Genomic DNA, 20,767 nt, shown 5'->3' on the forward strand with positions numbered 1-20,767 from the left:
ATTTTCAGACATTTAGAAGGGCCAGTAGAAAGTAAAGCAGGATTTATTTCAGTCACCAATAAGGAAAAACAAATGCAAATGAACAAATTCTCTAGCTGTTAGTATGAACCTGTTCATCACTTAAAACTTCTTGATTATCTCTTCCCTACATGGGACATGACTCCCAGGGGTATAAAGCTCCCTGGCAATGAGGAACATGACTCCCAAGGATGAGCCTGGCCCTGGCATCGTAGGATTGAGAATGCCTTCTTGAACAAAAGGGGAACAAAAAAATGAAACAAAACAAAGTTTCATTGCTTGAGAGATCTCAAATGGAGTCGAGAGGTCAATTTGGAGGTTATTCTTATGCATTATATGGATATTCCTTTTTAATTTCTAGTGTATTAGAATAGCTAGAAGGAAATACCTGAATCTGCTGAACAGTAGTAGTCTTGATTCTTGATGGTAACTGTATAACTATATAGCTTTTATGGTGCGACCGTGTGATAGTGACAACCTGGTGACTGACACTCCCTTTGCCCAGTGTATGGGCAGATCGGTAATAAAACAACAACAAAAAATATATAAATAATAGGGGGGATAATGGGTATGGGGTGGTTTGGGTGTTCTTTTTTATTTTTATTTTTATTTTTATTTTTTTCTTTATTTTGGAGTAATGAAAATGTTCTAAAATTGATCTTGATGATGAAGGCACAATTATATGATGATACTGAGCCACCACTTACATACTTTGGATGGATTATATGATGAGTGAGTCTATCTAATAAAACTGCATTTTAAAAAAATGAAGGAAAATGCGTGGTAGAATTCACATATAAAAAAAAAAAACTGCTTGATTATCCTTAAATATTTATTTGCCAGTAATTCTACAAATATTTAAGAGCGCTGAAGTTTTCTGTGTGTGTGTTTTAGTTTTCTCACCATTTAAATCCTCATGGAACTTAAATCACTTAATCCCTGGTTCATCATCTATTAATTCTGGAAAATCTATCGTTTTAGTAATGGAAACATTGTGGGACTGAAACAGATGAGTAAATAAAAAGCAGTCAATACTTCTTTGAAATTTATTTCTTTTCTGAACACACTGTTAAGTTTTACTATCATACCAATTTTTATTTAACATTAAACCTAATTCTATCAGTCTTTTTAGAAAAAATTACATATTTATCAACTTAATAACAAAAGAGCTAAAAAAATTTTAATGACTAATTATAATATTGTTTCCATTCAAACATTACAATAATGAATTAATAATAAATAAATAAATAAGTCAATTACCTTTAATGGGCCCTTTATGTGGTCATCCTGAACTTCAACTGTTGAAGAATCATGCCTAAATGTTACCTAGAGATAAAAAATTTAATTAGCCATCACAAAAATCAAGCAACATAAGCTCCCCAAATCACTAATTACTCACTTTTATTACAAGTAATCCAAACTAACAGCTCCTTAGTTTAAACAAGATCCCAAGTTCTACATTGAGGAAATTAAAATTGTTTATTTAAACATACAACTGCCCAGACTATACCTCACTTTTTATAATATACATCTAAATTACTCCATGTTTCCCATAGTATACTTTACTTAGTACTATCACCTATTGGTTTGCTTATATAATTTCTTTTTCTAAAAAACAATGAGCAAGAACAGGTGGAGCACTTAGGCTATTAGGTACTGTATCATCTTGTGAAGACCTTGCTTAATAATAAGCAATAGCAAGAAACATTTACAGAGAGCGACTAAGAATCAGGCTCAAGTATTAAACATTTAATTCTCACAACAACCTTTAGGTACAGTTAGTCCCATTTTGTTGATAAGAAAACTGAGGAACAAAAAGTATAAGTAACTGGTCCAATGTCCCAGAACTAGTATGAGGTGGAGCTGAGATTCAAACTCAGGCAGTTTAGCTCTAGAACTTTACTAGACTGCCTCTCTACATCCATATAGCAATCAGAGAGAATGAGAAACCAGGTAAGAGGACAGGAAGGTAAAATAAAAGATTCAGGTTTAAAGATTTAATTTGCTGGTAAAAAGCAAAACAGCTTCTAGTATCCAGTACAGAAAAGTCTGTTTTATCTACACAAGGCTAAAGAGTTCTTACAAGGACTGAACCAATTAACATGGTCTTACCAGATGTACGTGGTAATCTATTTAGGTAAAGGGCTCATAAACCAGCTATAACAGGAGATGACCTGCGTATCCATAGCATCCCAAACATTTTTAACACAAAAGTACCAAACTTCTTTTAGATTATCTGTGTCCTTCACTTATACTGTAAGCCACTCAAGAATGGGGCTTATGTCGTCTCGTTTCAGTACCTAATATAATGCTTAGAATTAGTAAAAGCACCATAAATGAAAACTAGTGAAGAAAATGTATCAAAAAATTTGTTGAAAAAATTTATTAACTTTGAAACATGAACAAATTATACTGGTAAAGAAATATTTTAGAGAATAAGAAAAATCATTAACTTTGAATTATAAACAGATTTTGAGAGCAGACAAAAAATTAAAAGTTATGTTTTAGAAATTTGTTATTTATAAGATACAAGGTACTCAGTGCTATCAACAGAGGCAGTAGAGATAGGTACTAACAGTTTTGTTTCTTTCATTAATGGCAAGAAATGGCAGTACTGCTACACATCATTTTCCTGGTTGTTTATTACACAGGGATCCCCAGCTGAGGATTCAAGTGGGGGCTAAAATCCAGCCTGTGCTCTGCAGGCCAAGGCATAGGTCCTGGGGTGATGCTATCCCTTTCTGAAGAGGGCATTTTTTTTTTTTTCTAAAAGTGCTATTGCCAGGCCTAGCTTTGCCAACCAGGTTCTCCATCAGGTAAGCAGGCTTTTGTCTAATTCACACAAAGGTGGTGTGGTACATGTGCTAGCAGTAGCAATATTTGAAAAAGTGAAAAACAGATAAATGCCTTTTTCTTCATTTCTAGGATACGAGTGGAACAAAAAAAATTAAAAAAAAGAAAAGAAAAAAAATAAAGGAGTACTGCGGGTTGCTGGTGCTGAGTTCCAACTTGGCGGGCCGGGGCCAGGGAACCTGGTCAGCCCCTGGGGGAGGCGATGGGCATGGGCAGTAATATCCTCCACAGCCCCCCGGGCCTGAGAAAGTGGAGCCGGCTACAGGCCATCTCCCTCACCCAAAATACAACCGTTAGAGGAAGCTTGCCGGAGAAAACTGCCCCCCTTATCTTGCCCGCACACTCCCCGTTGTCAGAGCAACTCCCGCCACCGCCAGTGCGCATACACCGTTGCCAGAGCAACTCCCGCCCCTTTTCAAACGACCTCCACGCCCTCTCAGAACCAACCTAGCCTTTATCCCCTCAGCATTGCCATGTGAGAACCCCACACCCCTAACACCGACCCCGCCCTCTATGCCACCCTATATAACTCGTGCTCACCCCTGAATAAAGGCTTTTGTTCTATCCCCTCGAGAGGAGAGTGTTTCGCGTTCCTCTCTCGCCGCCCTCCACACCTTGCACGCCTCCGCCGGGGACTCGGCCAAGTCCCCCGCCTCACCTTCGCCTCCGGGAAGAGCTGCCGCCGGTACCCCTCAAGCAACCCTGAGCGCAGAGGGTTCCGTGGGTGCCCGCCCCTAGCTGCGACCGCAGAGTACAAACTAGGTGAAGCCAAAACAGCAAATGCTACTCACAGTAAGAACAGTGAAATAGCATCTTCATAAACAAATTACAAACAAACTCATAGACATCAAGCAAGTGGAAACTGAGGGATGGGGCCAAGATTAGCATCCTACAGGCTGACAGTCAATTTAAAGATCTCTTCACAGTAGTTCAAATTACAATCACCCCAGAAGCTTTTCCCAACGTACACAGACAGGCATAGGAACCTGGGTTTATAGGCATGGAAAATCCTCCACTGGATTTTAATACCGCTATAGCCTGTTTAATTGGTGATATATTCAAAACAATCACTTATGGTACCTAATACAGTATAGATGATAAATGCCTTGAGGAAAGGAACAAGGTCATACTCATCCCTTTATCCCCATCTTCCTTTCCACCTAAAAGAGTAACCTGAACAGAGTTTGTCACTGTGCTGGTTTGAATGTATTATGTCCCCCAGAAAAAGCCATATTCTTTGATGCAATCTTGTGGGGCAGACATATTAGTGGGGATTAAGGTGGAATGTTTGGATTCGGCTGTTTGCATGGAAATGCCCCCCACCCAACTGTAGGTGATAACTCTGATGAGATATTTCCACGGTGGCATGGCCCCACCCATTCATGGTGGGCCTTGATCAGTGGAGCCATATAAACGAGCTGACAAACAGAAGGAACTTAGTGCAGCTGTGAGTGACATTTTGAACAGAAGGTACAGTCAAGAGGGACACTTGGAAAAAAGCACAGGAGCTGCAGATAAGAGACAGTTTAAAGACAGCTATTGAAAGCAGACTTTTGCTCCAGAGGAGCTGAGAGAGGACAAATATCCCAAGTGCAACGAAGAGTGACATTTTTGAGAAACTGCAGCCTAGAGAGGAATATCCTGGGAGAAAGTCATTTTGAAACCAGAACTTTGGAACAGACACCAACCACACGCATTCCCAGCTAACAGAGGTTTTCCGGACACCATTGGCCATCCTCCAGTGAAGGTACCCGATTGCTGATGTGTTACCTTGGACACTTTATGGCCTTAAGACTGTAATTGTGTAACCAAATAAACCCCCTTTTATAAAAGCCAGTCCATCTCTGGTGTTTTGCATTCCGGCAGCATTAGCAAACTAGAACAGTCACTCAATAAATGATTGACAAACAAATAAATATTTACCTTCCAATAATTGACTTATATTTTTCAACAGATAATTTATTAAAATATATGCCCTTACATTTTTTCTGAATTATCTTGAGACAAAAATCAGACATTCTAGAAAGATTTTTCAAGAGAGGATCAGGAATCAACTAGATTTACCATATTTCATTCCATCTATGACATCATCAATTATAAGCCACATCACAATTTCATAAAATGGTGGGGAGGGGAACAGTGTTTCTTAAAATTGATGAACTATGGTACTTCCAATTCTGCCACTAACTGATTCTAATGACCTTGGAGAAATCACTAACCCTTTGTGAGCCTCATTTTTCTCATACCAAAATTAAGAAATTAAACTAAATGACTTCTAAGGTCTTTTCCAGCTCTACAAGGCTAGCCATAAAAACAATACTAAGTTTGTAGTAAAATGGTTATTTAAAACTGCGATAATTCAATTTCATTCCAACTAGAATATTTTTACGTCACAAATAACGGTAGGTTTTGAGAGATTTTTTAGAACCATTACTCCTAGAAATTCATCTTACAGAAAAATAATTCTTAGATTCACTCACCAAATAAGTTTAACTATCAAATAGTGTACATGTAATTTAGAAAATCTCCAAACATTATACCTTGACTTTGACAAGTCTTTTTGCTGTCTTGATTTTGGCTTCACAGAAGGCTCCTCGGTATTTAGCACTCACATCAGTGCCCACAGTCAAATACGGAGGCTCATCAAGGGCCTACAAATGCAAAGAAATATAATTAGATTGAAACTATCCAATCCATTCCCACAATCAGACCTCAAAAGAGCTGAGCAAATCTTGTTATAGCTATTAAATTATAATAGTTACGTGCATTTAACAAAAACAATCTATAAAACACTGTAAGTTTTAAAAAGTAAAATATTTATCGTTAAAAAGCCTTTTAAAGGTATACTAAAGGCACATCATGTATAACATAAAGTCATCTTTTGGCCTTTCTATTAAATACACATGGTCTATGCTATGAATTAGTTCAATAAGAAGTTATAGACATTGATTTACACCTCCATCTACCCACTCATTCATTCAACTATTTATTTACTATAAGACCATTTAAAAAGAAGGGCCAATTTGCTAGAAGGTGGATCCTTAAATCTCCAAGTCTGAGAAAATCTCTTCTAATATTTAGGATATATCTTGGTAACCAACCAAATTCAGAATAACTTTGTTACATCCCTATGTAGACAATTCCATAATAGAGTAAAATGAAGGAAAAAAACTATACTCAAACTACTGGGGAAAAAACCATATGAAGAAATTCAATCTAGGAAGTCTCAAATGAAGATAAGCCGAAATGTCTCAAAAGCTCTGGCATAGGTTCACTGTATATATATATTTTTTAATTTTATTTTCAAATAAATTCAAACTTACAGGATCAGTTGCAAAAACAATACAAACCCCATAAACAGAAATCCAGCATACCCCGACCCCCCTCCCCCAATACCCCAATCCACCAACTTTAACATCCTGTCACACCACCACTTCTTTCTATCCCTCCCTCTCTCCCACCCTATCATCCATCATCTATTGCTCTGTCTTCTGAACATATGAGAGCAAGCTGCACACATCCTTGAACAAACAATATACTTCACATATACATTTCCCATGAACAAGAACATTCTTTTATGCAATCACATTAAGTGCAGCTAAGAAGTTCAAGAAATTCAACAGTTCAAGAAATTCAACCTTGATACAAAGCTTACATTCTATATTTCCTTTTTTTTTTTTCTTATGTCCCAACTGTGTCCCTTTGAGCCTCCTCTCCTCCATCCTAAGATCCCATCCAGGATCATCCTTGGCTTTTAATTGTCATTATCTATTTAGACTGTCTTTTTTTTTCTCAATTGTAGAAACATATACAGCCTAAATCTTCCCATTCCAACTCCTCCCTAGCATTCCATTAGTGGGATTAATCACATTCACAATGTTGCAATGCCATCACCTTCCCACGATCCATTACTAGAAATTTCCCTTTACCCCAAACAGAAACCCTACACCCATTTCTTAACTCCCCATTGCCTCTTCCCCCACTCCTCATAACCCATACTCAACTTTTCATCTCTGTGATCATATTCTAGGATATTTTCTTTGTGTTTATCGTGGGGCTTAAATTTGACATCTTAAATCTATAACAATCTTGTTTTCCTTTGATACCAACTTAACTTCAGGACACATACACTATGTTCCTATATTCCTCCATTCCCCCACCTCTATGTAGTTCTTGTCAAAAATTACATATTTTACATTGAGTCCAAAACCACTGATTTATCATTACAGTTATGTATTTTAGATCTTTTAGGAAGTAAACAGTGGAGTTACAAATCAAAAATACAGTAGTACTGGTATTTGTATTTACCATGTGATCTTTACTGGAAATTTTTATTTCTTCGTGTGGTTACAGTCAATTGTTTAGTGTCCCTTCCTTTCAGCCTGCACAATTCCCTTCAGCATTTCTTATAGGACTGATCTACTGGTGATGAAGTCCCTCAGCTTTTGATTATCCGGGAATGTTTTCATCTCCCCCTCATTTTTCCTCCCTAGGTGTTTGTGAATTTTCTAAGTCTCTGATGGTTACTGACTTCTATTTGTGTTCCATTGTGGTCAGAGAAGATGCTTTGAATATATTCAATTTTTTTAAATTTACTGAGGCTTGTTTTATGTCCCAGCATATGGTCTATTCTGGAGAAAGATCCGTGATCACTAAAGAAGAATGTGTGTTCTGGTGATTAGGGATGTAATTTTCTATATATGTCTGTTAAATTTCTCTCCCTCTCTCTCTCTCCTTTCTTTGTTTCTCTGTCGGTAGGGCTCCCTTCAGTATATGAAGTAGGGCAGGTCTTTTATTAGCAAAATCCCTCAGCATTTGTTTGTCTGTGAAAAATTTAAGCTCTCCCTCAAATGTAAAGGAGAGCTTTGCTAGATAACGTATTCTTGGTTGGAAATTTTTCTCTTTCAGAATTTTAAATATGTCATGCCACTGCCTTCTCACCTCCATGGTGGCTGCTGAGTACTCACTACTTAATCTTATGTTGTTTCCTTTGTATGTGGTGAATTGCTTTTCTCTTGCTGCTTTCAGAACTTGCTCCTCCTTTTCAGCATTTGACAGTCTGAACAGAATATGTCTTGGGGTGGGTTTATTTGGATTTATTCTATTTGGAGTTCACTGAGCATTTATGCTTTGTGTATTTATATTGTGTAGAAGGTTGGGAAAGTTTTCCCCAACAATTTCTTTGAATACTCTCTCTAGACCTTTACCCTTCTCTTCTCCTCCTGGGACACCAATGACTCTTAAATTTGGACCTTTTATTTTATCTATCATATCCCTGGGTTCCATTTTGATTTTTTCTATTTTTTTCCCCATTTTTTTCTTTTGTTCTTTCATTTTCTGTTCTGTGGTCCTCAAGGACGCTGAATCGTTGTTCAACTTCCTCTAGTCTTGTACTATGAGTATCCAGAATCTTTTTAATTTGTTCAACAGTTTCTTTTATTTCCATAAGATCATCTATTTATTTATTTACTCTTGCAATTTCTTCTTTATGTCCTTTATATCCTGTGCCATGCTCTCGTTGTTTGTCTTTAGTTCCTTGATTAACTGTGCCACGTACTGTGTCTCCTCTGATCTTTTGATTTGGGTGTTTGGGTTTGGGTTCTCAATATCATCTGGTTTTATCATATGCTTTAAAATTTTCTGTTGTTTTTGGCCTCTTGGCATTTGCTTTACTTGATAGAGTTCTTTCAGGATATGAAAAACACCAATCTCTAATTTGCCAGACCTACAGCTTCGTGGCATGCACTTTCTCTAACTAACCAGCAGATGGCATCCATGAGCTACCTATTCCCCTCAAGTCAGTACTCCCCAACTTTGTCTTTGTGGTGTGTGGGGGTCTGATTCTTGTGGGGTTCAGCTGGTGCACCAGGTTTCAGTGTGTTGTTGGTGCTGCCCGCCCTGAATGTGGGGTGTGTGTCTGAGCAGTTAGGGAGGCAGGGCAGCTTTAATAATCACACCTCCCAGGTGTTCCTGGAGACTTAAGGCTGTTCCAAGAGTCTAAACCTTCATTTCAGTCTCGCCACAGATTGTCTCTGCTGCTGATCCACAAGTCCTTGGTATTGGCATAGTGTCCCTTGGATTTCCGAGCAGGTCCCCCTTCCCAGCCGTGCTCTTCCAGGACCTCTGCTGAGGGAAGGCTGTGCCATATCACAAGAGTGTGCTGGCCCTCCAGAAGCCCTGGGCCACTGGGCCATGCAGGGGTGCTCTCAGCCTGCTGTAAAGATGGCTGAATGGAGCATGTTAATTCCCCCTTTTCACACAGCTCCGCCTTCCCAGCTCCAGGACAATTAGCCGTGGGTGAACTAAAGGCCACTGTCCATAGCCGATACTGTGGCGTGTGCACGGTGTTGCGGGAAACACTCCCCGTAACACTGGGACCCTTGGCACAGCTCTGGGCTGTGGCTCCGGCCCCGGCAGGAGCATCCCCAACCCGCCAGGAAGACGGTTGCAAGGGGCACAGTTTCTTTCTCCTTTTGGTTCCCCTCTGCCCTCCTGGCTCCGAGATAATTAGCAGTGGGTACGGGAAGGGTTATCTTCCACGCCAGATATTGAGCTGTTTGCCAGGCCTGCTCCTGCCACGCTTCACTGTGCGGTTCTCGCCGTCGTATCTGCAGCCACTCCCGGTTTTGTTTGTTATTTTTAAAAAAGAACTAGTCCATCTCCAGATGCCAACCCATGGCTTCCCCACACCACAGTGCAGCCGCCGAACTTTCAGCCGGCTCACTCACTCATTTCAGAACGCAGACTCCCTGCTTCACCAAATGCACGGTCCCTGAGGATGTAGCAGACCTTGTCTGGCTGGTGCATCACTGGAACTGGTGTTCTGGGTCACTTTCTGGCTTTTATCTAGTATTTTTCACGGAGGTGTTTTTTTGCCCTGTCTCACCTAGCCACCATCTTAGGTTCTCCTGTATATTAATTCTTTTATCTTAAATAGTATTTTACGTTTCATGACTTTTGATATGGCTATGTAGTTCTAACCTGCTGCTCTCTTTACAACTTGGAACATTTCTGCATGTGATCAAATGCAAAAAAGGTGTTCCGCTTATATTTATTCAACTCTATACACTAAAGAAGATTATGTAAGCAGCTTTTCCCAAAGTGTTTTTAAAGAAATACCAATTTCCCAAAATGCAACAACAGAAAGGAAAGGCGGGGAAAATTTGGGAAAATCAGTTTATTGGATGTATTCCTACCCACTTTGTCTCATACGTAGAGATTCACAAAAAAATGCTAAAGGTCTGATCAGCCAGACTAAAGTGTAGAGGATTATATGAACTGTTTTAAAACGTTGGCTTCTGTGTGGGACCAAAGGAAGAGATGTTTATTCAGTGCAAAATTTATATTTACTGTAGCACACTACATAATCTAACTCATATGGTCAATTTACTCAAATATCATAATTACATGGAAATTTGACTAGGGAGTGAAATCTTGTCAGTTTGTACAGGTTAGCATAAAGCCCTGATACAACTCAAGAGTAATTTGGGCAGAGAATAAAAAGCATTTGCAAAAACCCCTCAAGGAACTGGGGGAAAATGTGGAATTATTAACCTCCCCCACCTGAGGAATTCCTGACATTTTCACGAGCATTGGGGACTGCCAGCTTAGTAGGCCAAAACATCAATCTTGGGGCTTGCCCTTATGAAGCTTGTTACTGCAAAGGAGAGGCTAAGCCTACTCATAATTGTACCTAAGAGTCACCCCCAGAGAACCACTTTTGTTGCTTAGATGTAGCCTTTCTCTCTAAGGCAACTCGGCAGGTAAACTCACTGCCCTCCCCCCTACATGGGACATGTCCCCCAGGGATGTAAATCTCCCTGGCAACATGGGACGTGACTTCTGAGGATGAGCCGAAACCCTGCATTGTGCGACTGAGAAAGCCTTCTGGACCAAAAAGGGGAAGAGAAAAGAAACAAGGTTTCAGTGGCTGAGAGATTTCAAATGGAGTTGAGAGGTCACTCTGGAGATTACTTACACATTATATAGATATCCCTTTTTAATTTTTACTTTATTAGAAGAGTCAGAAGGAAATATCTGAAACTCTTCAACTGTAATCCAGTATCCCTGATTCTGGAAGACAAGCATATCATTATATAGCTTATATGGTGTGACTGTGAAAACCTTACGGCTCACACTCCCTTCATCAAGTATATGGACAAATGAGAAGGAAAATGGGAACAAAAAGTAAATGAATAATATGGGGAAGAGAGGTATGGGACATTTTGGATGTTCTTTTTACTTTTATTTTTATTCTTATTTTTATTTTTTGGAGTAATGAAAATATGTTCAAAAATTGTGGTGATGAATGTACAACTATATGATGATACTCTGAACAACTGTTTTACACTGTGGATGACTGTATGGTATGTGAATATATTTAAATTAAAAAACGGTAATAAAAAAGGAAAAAAAAAGATCTGATAAGCTCTACAGTAAAGAAAAACACTTAAACTTGAACTCAGCATTTACTAATAATTTGTCCAAAGAACACTTTTTTCCTATTAACATCCTACAGAAATTCTACAGAATGTAGGTTGGAAACTGTTGTCATACAGAAATGAATAATGAAAATGTCAATTTCATTTAGACCTTAAAAGAAATTCATCCCTAATACTTGTGGCTAATACATGAGGAGTGATTGATCTCAAAAAGAAAAAAACATTAATAAACAGTTAAGCTTTAAAAAATTTTTATTATGGAGGATTTGGAACAAAAAAAAGAAAAAAATAACAATATATTTAGACTATTAGCCAGATGAGCATGGCCCTGGCATCATGGGATTGAGAAAGCCTTCTTGGACCAAAAAGGGGAAGGGAAATGAAACAAAATAAAGTTTCAGCAGCTTAGAGATTTCAAATGGAGTGAGAGGTCATTCTGGAGGGTATTCTTATGCATCATATAGATACTCTTTTTTAGTTATTAGTGTATTGGAATAGCTAGAAGGAAATACCTGAAACTGATGAACCATAATCCAGCAGCCTTGATTTCTTAAAGATGACTACATAAGTAAACAGCTCTTAAGGTATGACTGTAATTGTGAAAACCTTGCAACTAACACTCTCTTTATCCAGTGTATGGACAGAAGAGTAAGAAAATAAAGATGAAAGATAAATAAATAATAGGGAAGGAAAGGGTATGGGATGTTTTGGGTGTTCTTTTTAGTTTTTATCCCTTTTTTTTTTTTTTTTTTTTTTGGAGTAATGAAAATGTTCCAAAATTGATAGTGTAATGGAATGCACAACTATATGATGATACTATGAACCACTGATTCTGCACTTTGGATGATTATCTGGTATGTGAATATTACTCAATAAAATTGCATTAACAATTTTTTACTATGGAGGATTTAGAACAAAAAGAATAAAATAACAATATATTTAGACTATTAGCATACAGAAAGCCATTCATGTATACTTTTCGTTAAATTCCCATCAAATACTAGCAATATACCAACTACACGTATACTTACAGGGCAGATTTATTAACTTGAATTAGAGAGAGGAGACTTTTTCCCCTCAAGTCTAAGGCCAGCCCACTAATTAAGCCTACTTCATCAACAAGAAAATCCATGTTGACAGGAGAAGAGTACTGATTACCTCAAATATCATGGGGGTAAATTACTATTTTGAAGGATAATATTTTCCTTCCATCAAGCTAGAACACATGAAAAGGAATTAGCAAAGTATATAAACAGGAACTGCCTCTCAGAAAAATACTTACACAGGGAAAGCCAAAGTCTAATAAAATCCTGCTAAAACTGAAAACACATTTTTAGAGCACGGATACTTTGCTAGAAAGAGCATAGGAAAGGAAATGATCTATGTTCTGGTCTCACTTCCACCCCAATTTTATTTTCTATCATCTTAGGTAAGTTACTTTTCTGTTTCTAAATTCTCTCGTCATTTAGTTTAACCTAATAATTAGAATCCTGTATACATCTGTTTTAACAAGCCTGTATCAAAGCCTTGAGCTTACAAAAATGGACAGAACGGGATACTGTGAGACACATATAATCATCTGGTAGTAAAACTATGAAATTATTTTTAAATGCTGACCAAAATGTGAATGAGAACTTCTACGGAAACACAAATGAATCCACAACCGACATAGTAAGATTTGTATTATGTAAATTTAGAAGAGCACAAGTTATTATTTTTTATCATTAGTACAACAAGAGGCAATGGCATACTGATTAACAGCACAGGCTTTCAAGGCATGAAAAGAAGGTTCTAATTCCAGTTCCTTTATAATAACCTGATGAGTTTTTGCAGGCTATTAATCTTTAGTTTTGACATTAGCAAAATAAGGTTAATATTAGAAAGCACTTAATTATGAAGTCTGTAGTATTAAGCTATTAATAATTACTATAAACCATGAAACACTCAATGCAGACAAGCCATTTCATCAATGCAAATTTGGATTGTGCACCTACCCTTTTAAATATATGAAGGGCAAAATCTCATTTTAAATGAGTGCTCACCATAAATAAACAAATTCAAAGTTAAATCAAGAGGATCCTCTAAGATCAGGAATGAGACAAGGACGCCTGCTGTCACCACTGTTATTCAATACTGTGCTAGAAGTGCTAGCCAGAGCAATCCAGCAAGACGAAGAAATAAAATGCATCCAAATTGAAAAGGAAGAGATAAAACTGTCATTATTTGCAGATGACATGACCTTATACCTGGAAAACCCTGAGAAATCAATGACACATTAGCAACGTAGCAGGATACAAGATTAATGCACATAAGTCAGTAATGTTTCGATACACTAGAAATGACCGAAATGAGGAAACACTAAAGAAAAAGATTCCATTCTCAACAGCAACTAAAAAAATCAAGTACCTAGAAATAAACTTAACCAACGATGTAAAAGACCTATACATAGAAAACTACATAACTTTACTAAAAGAAATAGGAGATGTAAAAGGATGGAAAAATATTCTGTGTTCATGGATAGGAAGGTAAAATGTCATTAAAATGTCAATTCTACCCAACCTCATCTACAGATTCAATGCAATTCCTATCAAAATTCTAACAACCTACTTTACAGACTTGGAAAAGCTAGTTATCAAACTTATTTGGAAGGGAAAGATGCCTCGAATTGCTAAAAACATTCTAAAAAAGAAAAACAAAGCGGGACAACTTACACTCCCTGACTTTGAAGTGTATTATAAAGCCACACCAGTCAAAACAGCATGGTACTGGCACAAAGAAAGACATATTGATCAATGGAATCGAATTGCGAATTCGGAGACAGACCCCCAGATCAACAGTCAACTGATCTTTGATAAGGCCCCCAAAACTACTGAACTAGAACGTTAACAGTCTATTCATCAAATTACCCTACACAAAATAACTCAAAATGCATTAAAGACCTCAATATAAGAGACAGTACCATAAAACTCCTAGAAGATAATGTAGGGAAACATCATCAAGACCTCGTATTAGGAAGTCACTTCTTAGACCTTACACCCAAAGCACAAGCAACGAAAGAAAAAATAGATAAATGGGAACTCCTAAAATTAAAAGCTTCTGTACCTCAAAGGAATTTGTCAAAAAGGTGAACAGGCAGCCAACTCAATGGGAAACAATATTTGGAAACCATGTATTTGACAAAAGACTGATATCTTGCCTATATAAGACAGTAGTACAGACAGCCCAATTATAAAATGGGCAAAAGATATGAAAAGACAGTTCTCTGAAGAGGAAGTACAAATGGCCAAAAAACACATGAAAAAAATGTTCAACCTCACTAGCTATTAGGGAAATGCAAATTAAAACCATAATGAGATATCATCTCACACCAATTAGACTGGCTGCCATTAAACAAACAGGAAACTACAAATGCTGAAGAGGATGTGGAAAAATTGGAACTCATTCATTGTTGGTGGGGCTCTATAAAGGTACAGCCACTCTGGAAGTCAGTCTGGCAGTTCCTTAGAAAACTAGATACACAGCTACCTTTCAATACAGCAATTTCACTTCTCGGTATATACCTGGAAGATCTGAAAGCAGGGAAACAAAGAGACATTTGCACATCTATGTATAGCAGCAGTATTCACAATTACCAAGATATGGAAACAATCCAAATGTCCTTCAACAGATGAGTGGATAAACAAAATGTGGTATACACACATGATGGAATACTACACGGCATTAGAAGGAACAGGGTCGTGAAACATGACAACATGGATGAACCTTGAAGACATAATGTTGAGTGAAATAAGCCAGACACAAAGAGAGACATATTGTACACTTTTTTTAAATTCAATTTTATTGAGATTGTTCACATACCATACAATCATCCAAAGTGCATAATCAACTGCCCACGATACTACCATACAGCTGTGTATCCATTATTCCAGAGAAGAAATTTAAAAAAAAAAAAAAAAAAAACTCAAATCCTCCCACACCCCTAAATATCCTCCATCATTGACTCATAGTATTGGTATAGTACGTTTGTTACTGCTGATGAAGGAATGTTAAAGAACTACTTAGTGTAGTACATAGTTTGCAACAGGTATATTTTTTCCCTATATATCCCTCTATTATTAACTTCTAGCTAAATGCCTATAAAAGGGGGATATAAGGGAGGAAAATGGGACTCGTAGCATCGGTGATGTTGTCTGACTCTTTTACTGTACTTTAGTTTAATTCTACCTTTCCTTTTGTTGCTTTTTAGCTGTCATTTTTTTTTCTTTTTTTTTCTCGTCTATCTGCCCCCTTTGATTCTTCCTCCTTCTTTGTAGAACTAATGGAGATGTCCTTATATAAATAGTGGTGATGGTGGTGAATGCATAAGTATTTGATTATACAGGAAATCATCAATTGTTTACTTAGGACGGAATATATGGTGGGTGAACAAAACCGTCTTGAAAAAAAAAAGAGTTGGTGAAGAAAGCTTGAGGGCACTATATTGAGTGAAATAAGTCAGAGATATTGTATGTTACCACTCATGTGAACTCTGTGAAAAACATAAAATAAATGGTTTATATTGTAGAATGTAGGGGACCTAGCAATAGACAGCAAATAGTGAATGGGGAATGATAATCTAATAAGAACTGGTAAGTTATGGAGGGTAAACTGAATGTTATGGGAATGCTCAGGAACAACTACGGTTTGTTAATTCCTGGGGGTTATGGTAGGAACAAGTTTTCAGAAATGTAGTTATTTTAGGTCATTTATTTTTCTTATTCCTTTGTTGGGTTATAGTTCGTTTATTTTCTTGAAGTAGGGTAGGAACATATTGGAAGCAATGAAGTTATTTTAGTTATTTGTTTTTCTTATTCCTTTGTTAATTTTCTTGGAGTATGGCAGGAACACATTGGAAGCAATGTAGTTATTTTAGGTTATTTGTTTTTGCTTATTCCTTTGTTTTGGTTTTATTGAAAATTTTTTATTGTCTTTTTTTTTGTTTTTGTTTTTTTTTGTTTTTGTTCATTATTTTGGTTTTTTTTTTTTAAATCATCATTTTATTGAGATATATTCACATACCACGCAGTCATACAAAACAAATTGTACTTTCGATTGTTTACAGTACCATTACATAGTTGTACATTCATCACCTAAATCAATCCCTGACACCTTCATTAGCACACACACAAAAATAACAAGAATAATAATTAGAGTGAAAAAGAGCAATTGAAGTAAAAAAGAACACTAGGTACCTTTGTCTGTTTGTTTGCTTCCCCTACTTTTCTACACATCCATCCATAAACTAGACAAAGTGGAGTTTGGTCCTTATGGCATTCCCAATCCCACTGTCATCCCTCATAAGCTACATTTTTATACAACTGTCTTCGAGATTCATGGGTTCTGGGTTGTAGTTTAATAGTTTCAGGTATCCACCACCAGCTACCCCAATTCTTTAGAACCTAAAAAAGGTTGTCTAAAGTGTGCGTAAGAGTGCCCACCAGAGTGATCTCTCGGCTTGTTTTGGAATCTCTCTGCCACTGAAGCATATTTCATTTCCTTTCACATCCCCCTTTTGGTCAAGAAGATGTTCTCCATCCCACGATGCCGGGTCTACATTCCTCCCCGGGAGTCATATTCCACGTTGCCAGGGAGATTCACTTCCCTGGGTGTCTGATCCCACGTAGGGGGGAGGGCAGTGATTTCACCTTTCAAGTTGGCTTAGCCAGAGAGAGAGGACCACATCTGAGCAACAAAGAGGCATTCAGGAGGAGACTCTTAGGCACAAATACAGGGAGGCCTAGCCTCTCCTTTGCAGCAACCGTCTTCCCAAGGGTAAAACTTATGGTAGAGGGCTCAACCCATCAAACCACCAGTCCCCTATGTCTGTGGTCATGTTAGCAACCATGGAGGTGGGGTAGGCGAATACCCCTGCATTCTCCACAGGCTCCTCAAGGGGGCACTACATCTTTTTTTTTTTTTTTCCTTGTTTGTCTTTTTTTTTTTTTTTTTTTTAACTTTCCCTTCTTTTTTCAAATCAACTGTATGAAAAAAAAAGTTAAAAAGAAAACAAACATACAATAAAAGAACATTTCAAAGAGACCATAACAAGGGAGTAAGAAAAAGACAACTAACCTAAGATAACTGCTTAACTTCCAACATGTTCCTACTTTACCCCAAGAAAGTTACATAATATAGCAACATTTCAGTGAACTTGTTCCTACTACATCCATCAGAAATTAACAGACCATAGTCATTTCTGGGCATCCCCAGAACGTTAAATAGCTTATCTGTTCTTCTTGGATTATTGTTCCCCCTTCCTTAATTGCTCTCTACTGCTAGTTCCCCTACATTCTACATTATAAACCATTTGTTTACATTTTTCAAAGTTCACATTAGTGGTAGCATATAATATTTCTCTTTTTGTGCCTGGCTTATTTCGCTCAGCATTATGTCTTCAAGGTTCATCCATGTTGTCATATGTTTCACAAGATCGTTCCTTCTTACTGCTGTGTAGTATTCCATAGTGTGTATATACCACATTTTATTTATCTACTCATCTGTTGAAGGACATTTGGGTTGTTTCCATCTCTTGGCAATTGTGAATAATGCTGCTATGAACATTGGCGTGCAGATATCTGTTCGTGTCACTGCTTTCCGATCTTCCGGGTATATACCGAGAAGTGCAATCGCTGGATCGAATAGTAGGTCTATATCTAGTTTTCTAAGGAACTGCCAGACTGACTTCCAGAGTGGCTGAACCATTATACAGTCCCACCAACAATGAATAAGAGTTCCAATTTCTCCACATCCCCTCCAGCATTTGTAGTTTCCTGTTTGTTTAATGGCAGCCATTCTAACCGGTGTTAGATGGTATCTCATTGTGGTCTTAATTTGCATCTCTCTAATAGCTAGTGAAGCTGAACATTTTTTCATGTGTTTCTTGGCCATTTGTATTTCCTCTTCAGAGAACTGTCTTTTCATATCTTTTGCCCATTTTATAATTGGGCTGTCTGTACTATTGTCATTGAGTTGTAGGATTTCTTTGTATATGCAAGATATCAGTCTTTTGTCAGATACATGGTTTCCAAAAATTTTTTCCCATTGAGTTGGCTGCCTCTTTACCTTTTTGAGAAATTCCTTTGAGGTGCAGAAACTTCTAAGCTTGAGGAGTTCCCATTTATCTATTTTCTCTTTTGTTGCTTGTGCTTTGGGTGTAAAGTCTAGGAAGTGGCCTCCTAATACAAGGTCTTGAAGATGTTTTCCTACATTATCTTCTAGGAGTTTTATGGTACTTTCTTTTATATTGAGATCTTTGGTCCATTTTGAGTTAATTTTTGTGTAGGGGGTGAGGTAGGGGTCCTCTTTCATTCTTTTGGATATGGATATCCAACTCTCCCAGCCCCATTTGTTGAAAAGACCATTATGGCTCAGTTCAGTGACTTTGGGGGCCTTATCAAAGATCAGTCGGCCATAGATCTGAGGGTCTATCTCTGAATTCTCAATTCGATTCCATTGATCTATATGTCTATCTTTGTGCCAGTACCATGCTGTCTTGGCAACTGTGGCTTTATAATAAGCTTCAAAGTCAGGGAGTGTAAGTCCTCCCACTTCGTTTTTCTTTTTTAGAGTGTCTTTAGCAATTCGAGGCATCTTCCCTTTCCAAATAAATTTGATAACTAGCTTTTCCAAGTCTGCAAAGTAGGTTGTTGGAATTTTGATTGGGATTGCATTGAATCTGTAGATGAGTTTGGGTAGAATTGACATCTTAATGACATTTAGCCTTCCTATCCATGAACATGGAATATTTTTCCATCTTTTAAGGTCCCCTTCTATTTCTTTTAGTAGAGTTATGTAGTTTTCTTTGTATAGGTCTTTTACATCTTTGGTTAAGTTGATTCCTAGGTACTTGATTTTTTTTAGTTGCTATTGAAAATGGTATCTTTTTCTTGAGTGTCTCTTCAGTTTGTTCATTTCTAGCATATAGAAACATTACTGACTTATGTGCATTAATCTTGTATCCCTCTACTTTGCTAAATTTGTTTATTAGCTCTAGTAGGTGTATCGTTGATTTCTCAGGGTTTTCTAGATATAAGATCATATCATCTGCAAACAATGACAGTTTTACTTCTTCTTTTCCAATTTGGATGCCTTTTATTTCTTTGTCTTGCCGGATTGCCCTGGCTAGCACTTCCAGCACAATGTTGAATAACAGTGGTGACAGCGGGCATCCTTGTCTTGTTCCTGATCTTAGAGGGAAGGCTTTCAGTCTCTCACCATTGAGTACTATGCTGGCTGTGGGTTTTTCATATATGCTCTTTATCATGTTGAGGAAGTTTCCTTCAATTCCTACCTTTTGAAGTGTTTTTATCAAAAAGGGATGTTGGATTTTGTCAAATGCTTTTTCAGCATCTATTGAGATGATCAATTGATTTTTCCCTTTCGAGTTTTTAATGTGTTGTAATACATTGATTGTTTTTCTGATGTTGAACCATCCTTGCATGCCTGGAATGAACCCCACTTGGTCATGGTGTATGATTTTTTTAATGTGTCTTTGGATTCGATTTGCAAGTATTTTGTTGAGGATTTTTGCATCTATATTCATTAGGGAGATTGGCCGGTAGTTTTCCTTTTTTGTAGCATCTTTGCCTGGTTTTGGTATTAGATTGATGTTAGCTTCATAAAATGAGTTAGGTAGTGTTCCATTTTTTTCAATGTTTTGAAAGAGTTTGAGTAAGATTGGTGTCAGTTCTTTCTGGAAAGTTTGGTAGAATTCCCCTGTGAAGCCATCTGGCCCTGGGCATTTATTTGTGGGAAGATTTTTGATGACTGATTGGATCTCTTTGCTTGTGATGGGTTGGTTGAGGTCTTCTATTTCTTCTCTGGTCAGTCTAGGTTGTTCATATGTTTCCAGGAAATTGTCCATTTCTTCTACATTATCCAGTTTGTTGCCATACAGTTGTTCATAATATCCTCTTATAATTTTTTTAATTTCTTCAGGATCTGCAGTTATGTCACCTTTTTCATTCATTATTTTGTTTATATGGGTCTTCTCTCTTTTTGATTTTGTCAGTCTAGCTAGGGGCTTGTCAATCTTGTTGATCTTCTCAAAGAACCAACTTTTGGTGATATTTATCCTCTCTATTGTTTTTTTGTTCTCTATGTCATTTATTTCTGCTTTAATCCTTGTTATTTCTTTTCTTCTACTTGGTTTAGGATTGGTTTGCTGTTCATTTTCTAGCTTCTTCAGTTGATCCATTAGTTCTTTGATTTTGGCTCTTTCTTCCTTTTTAATATATGCGTTTAGTGCTATAAATTTCCCCCTTAGCACTGCTTTTGCTGCATCCCATAGGTTTTGGTATGTTGTGTTCTCATTTTCATTCGTCTCTATATATTTAGCAATTTCTCTTGCTATTTCTTCGTTAACCCACTGATTGTTTAGGAGTGTGTTGTTTAACCTCCAGGTATTTGTGAATTTT

At 37.4% G+C, this 20,767-nt stretch overlaps 1 protein-coding gene across 7 annotated transcripts in view; it reads right to left on the reverse strand.

Annotated features, from left to right (window-relative positions):
* ARID4B (AT-rich interaction domain 4B) overlaps nt 1-20,767 on the reverse strand; it is a 180,768-nt gene that overhangs the window by 101,648 nt on the left and 58,353 nt on the right. For all 7 annotated transcript variants that reach the window (XR_005214535.1, XM_037821409.1, XM_037821403.1 and 4 more), the window contains exons 3-4: nt 5,412-5,522; nt 1,279-1,344 (exon numbers count right to left, since the gene is read on the reverse strand). Coding sequence is in view for 6 of the 7 variants with exons in the window: in XM_037821409.1 (XP_037677337.1) it covers nt 1,279-1,344; nt 5,412-5,522 (177 nt within the window). In the remaining variant the exon portion in view is untranslated. The remainder of the gene's footprint in view (nt 1-1,278; nt 1,345-5,411; nt 5,523-20,767) is intronic.

The sequence above is a fragment of the Choloepus didactylus genome, chromosome 2, assembly GCF_015220235.1.
Source record: "Choloepus didactylus isolate mChoDid1 chromosome 2, mChoDid1.pri, whole genome shotgun sequence".
NCBI classification, from domain to species: Eukaryota; Metazoa; Chordata; class Mammalia; order Pilosa; family Megalonychidae; genus Choloepus; species Choloepus didactylus.